Consider the following 4,056-nt stretch of genomic DNA (forward strand, 5'->3'; position numbering starts at 1 on the left):
CCCCAGGCAGGGCATAGGCCAGTGATGGCGAACCTTTTGAGCTCGGCATGCCAGCATTTTGAAAAACCCTAACTTAACTCTGGTGCTGTGTCACATATAGAAATTTTTTGATCTTTGCAACCATAGTAAAACAAAGATTTATATTTTTGATATTTATTTTATATATTTAAATGCCATTTAACAAAGAAAAATCAACCAAAAAAAATGAGTTGGGCGGGATATCTTGTGTCATAAGTTCGCTATCACTGGCATAGGCAGTAACTGACTTTGTACCTCTTGGGAGACCCAAGAGCCAGTGCACATGACTTTGGAAGAACTGGAAGATAATGAAGAGGAATTTAATGAGGAAGACCAACAATCTATTGAAATGTACAGGCAACGAAAGCGAAGAACAAATTTGGAGAAGTTTTGGAAATCTCAGGAAAGGATTATGTTCAGAAAGTTACCAAAGCTGGAGAAGGCCTGTGGGTGATCTTGCACCTTTACAAACAAGGGGTTGATTCGCCTCTGTGCCCTGATAAGTCAGCACTTCAGTGGACTTAGCAGGAAGTTTCCTGAGGTCAAATTTATCAAAGCCATTTCCACAACCTGCATACCCAATTATCCTGAAAGGAGTCTGCCCACAATATTTGCTTACGGTACCTTGAAGGTGATATCAAGGCTCAATTTATTGGACCTCTGGTGTTTGGTGGCATGAACCTGACGATAGATGAGTTGGAGCAGAAATTATCTGAGTCTGGAATAACCAAGACAGACCTGGAGGAAAACCTTAAAAAACCAATTGAAGACTCATCGCTGTGCTTGGTGGGGGGCTCGGTCCCCTTGAAGAAGGGCAGCGATTTACAGGATGCGTAAGGCCAAGGCCGCCAAAATGTGCTGAACTTAATGTGACAAATTGTCTGGATTTTAAAAAAAAGAAAAAGTAGGACTAAATCCTTTGGTTTTCAGCCTTTTATAGTTATGTTTTATATCTCATAGATCTCAGAAACAATCATTGCTGCAAAACCTATTAAATTTCTTAGAACTCTCTTTTTTAAAATATGTTTTTATTGATTTCAGAGAGGAAGAGAGAGGGAATCATTGATCAGCTGCTTCCTGCACACGCCCTAGTGGGGATCAAGCCTGTAACCCTGGCATGAGCCTTGACCAGGAATGGAACTGTGATCTCCTGGTTCAACCACTGAGCCATACCGCCAGACCTCTCTTTTTTCCTTTTATTTTTTTAGAAGAAACTTTGTGTCCTCATTGACCACTCTTTTAAAAATATATATATATTTTATTGATTTTTACAGAGAGGAGGGGAGAGAGATAGAGAGTCAGAGACATCGATGAGAGAGAAACATCGATCAGCTGTCTCTTGCACACTCCCACTGGGGATGTGCCTGCAACCAAGGTACATGCCCTTGACCAGAATCGAACCTGGGACCCTTCAGTCCAGAGGCTGACGCTCTATCCACTGAGCCACACAAGCCACACAAGGGCTTATTTTATTTTTAATTTATTGTTTTTCTCTTTGCTCTTCTTTGGAACTCTCTTTTAAATTTAAAACATTTCCTTTAAAAAAAACCCATATTGGTATGGCAAAAACAAAAATTAAAAGAATGAAGCTAGGAATATTAATTTGGAGGAATTGAGGGATTTTCATAGGAGTATGGTTGATAGCATAAAGTATCAAGCAGGCTGCTTTGGAGAAATAGATGATTTTATACTTTATTTGGAAATGCACAGGACTTAGAAGGGCCAAGATAATCTTGAAGAACAAATCTGGAGGACTTACTCTGATTTCATGACTAAGTAATTAAGCAAGTTTATTAAGACAGAATTGACTTGGTGTAAGGGCAGGTAAGTCAATCAATGGAACAGAATAGAGGATTGAGACCTAGATAACTTCATGTCTATAAAAAAAAAAAGGAAAAAATTCACACCATATGCAAAAATTAATTTGAGCCTTAGCTAGTTTGGCTCAGTGGATGGAGTGATGGCCCATGGACTGAAGGATCCCGATTGAATTCCAGTGAAGAGCATGTACTTTGGTTGCAAGCAATCCCGGGCCCTGGTTGGGGGTGTGTGTGGGAGGCAAACCGATTGATATGTCTCTCTCACATTGATGTTTCTCTGTCTATCCCTTCCTCCCACTCTCTCTAAAAACAAAACAAAACAAACAAACAAAAAAATGGAAAAAATATCCTCGGGGGAGGATTAACAAAAAAAAAATTTAATTTGAGATGGATCATAGACTTAAGGGTGAACGCTAAAACTATAAGCTTCTAGAAGACAGATAGGAGGAAAATCTTCATGGTCTTGGGGTGGGCAAAGCTTAAAAACATGACACAAAAACACTAACCATAAAATAAAAATTTCCACAAGTTGAATGTCATCAAAATAAAAAATTTCCACTCATCTAAAGATATTAAGGTGAAAAGGAAAGCCACGACTGGGAGAAGATATTCTGAATATACATACCTGGCAAGCAACTCCTATCCAGATATAAAGAACTCCTACACATCAAGTAACTCAATTTATAAAATGGACTAACTCTCAGAGGAGTGCCTGTGAACAGGCATTTCACAGACGAAGATATTCAAATGGTCAATCAGCACATGAAAAGGTGCTCAACATCACTACGCACCAAAGGCAGGCAAATATCATCACACGGAGGTATCACCGCATACCCACCAGAAAGGCTAAAGCCAAAGGTCTGACAAGACCAAGTGTTGTAAGGGTATGAAGCGACTGCCACCCTCATACACAGCTGGTGGAATATAAAGTGGTACAGCTACTTTGGCAAAAACAAAGTACAGATTAAAAAAAATTTTAGAGAATCCCATATAAAACCCAATGGATAGAACTGAAGCTATACTCAGAAAATATTCTAGCCATTAATGTTTTTATTACCAAAAACATTGAAAATAAATTATATATTTAATTCAGTAACCTATTAAACTAATAATAATAAACAAAAACAGTAAGTTGAAATTAAAGTAGAAAACAAAAAGGTAAAAGAATTAACTAGAGAAGATGTTATTTCTTTGAAGATATGAATAAAATAGAGCTACTAATAGGTTTAGAACAGAGGTTCTCAACCTGTGGGTCGCGACCCCGTTGGGAGTCGAATGATCCTTTCACAGGGGTCGCCTAAGACCATCGGAAAAACACATATATAATTACATATTGTTTTTGTGATTAATCACTATGCTTTAATTATGTTCAATTTGTAACAATGAAATTGGGGGTCACCACAACATGAGGAACTGTATTAAAGGGTCGCGGCATTAGGAAGGTTAGAAAATATGTAGGTTTCATCCGTGGTTCCTGTGATTTTTTTGCTTTAAAGTTTGGTGCTGTGCATGGTCGCACTCATAGGTGGAATCTAAGTAACAAAATAAACTGATGAGTGGAGTGGATCCAGATTCAAGCATGGAACAGAGAGCGGAATCTCAGAGGGAAGGCGGGGTGGGTGAGTGGGTGGGAGGTAATCAACCAAAGACCTTGAATGCATATATGCGTGGCCCATGAGCACAGACAATAGGGTGCTGGAGGCCTGGGGTGGGCTGGAGGGGGTCAATGGGAAAAGGGGGGACATATGTAATACTTTCAACAATAAAGAATTATTTAAAAAGTAAAGTTTGGTGCTGTGTTCAACAAAACATAATCACGTCATTTAGTGAGGGTTTCATTCACTTATTACTTTTTTTTTAAAGCCTGTTGACCATCGATATCAATAAGGATATCGATGGTCAACAGGTGTGTGTTTTTTAAGTAATAAATTATAAAACACACACACCGTTTTTAAAGGTTGGAAAGACGAAGTTTAAGAACTATGGTTTCGGCTGCTCTGTGTGAGCAGGTAGCCGGTGCCGGCCTCCAGTTCATTTCAGGCGCTCGGGGCTCCTGCCAGGTCAGCGCTGTCCTGTCTTGGCGATGACGTTGCCGGCTGCCCGCTGGGATGTACCCTGAGCTCAGCGCTGAGCCAAGACCACCAGGTCCGGCAGGTGAGCAGCCCCGGGGCTGCAGGCGGGACGGGCCTCCGCAGGTGCACAGGCTCTGGGTGTCGGG

The 4,056-nt window shown here is 40.3% G+C and overlaps 1 protein-coding gene and 1 pseudogene across 1 annotated transcript in view; both read left to right on the plus strand.

Annotated features, from left to right (window-relative positions):
• The first annotated feature begins 301 nt into the window (after window positions 1-301).
• On the plus strand, window positions 302-855 carry LOC102772187 (annotated as a pseudogene).
• Window positions 856-3,733: 2,878 nt separating this feature from the next.
• CENPV (centromere protein V) overlaps window positions 3,734-4,056 on the plus strand; it is a 16,440-nt gene continuing 16,117 nt past the window's right edge. Inside the window, exon 1 of the mRNA XM_006779300.2 lies at window positions 3,734-3,744. Coding sequence (XP_006779363.1) covers window positions 3,734-3,744 — 11 coding nt within the window. The remainder of the gene's footprint in view (window positions 3,745-4,056) is intronic.

Source organism: Myotis davidii, unplaced genomic scaffold (assembly GCF_000327345.1).
Source record: "Myotis davidii unplaced genomic scaffold, ASM32734v1 scaffold129, whole genome shotgun sequence".
Taxonomy (NCBI): Eukaryota; Metazoa; Chordata; class Mammalia; order Chiroptera; family Vespertilionidae; genus Myotis; species Myotis davidii.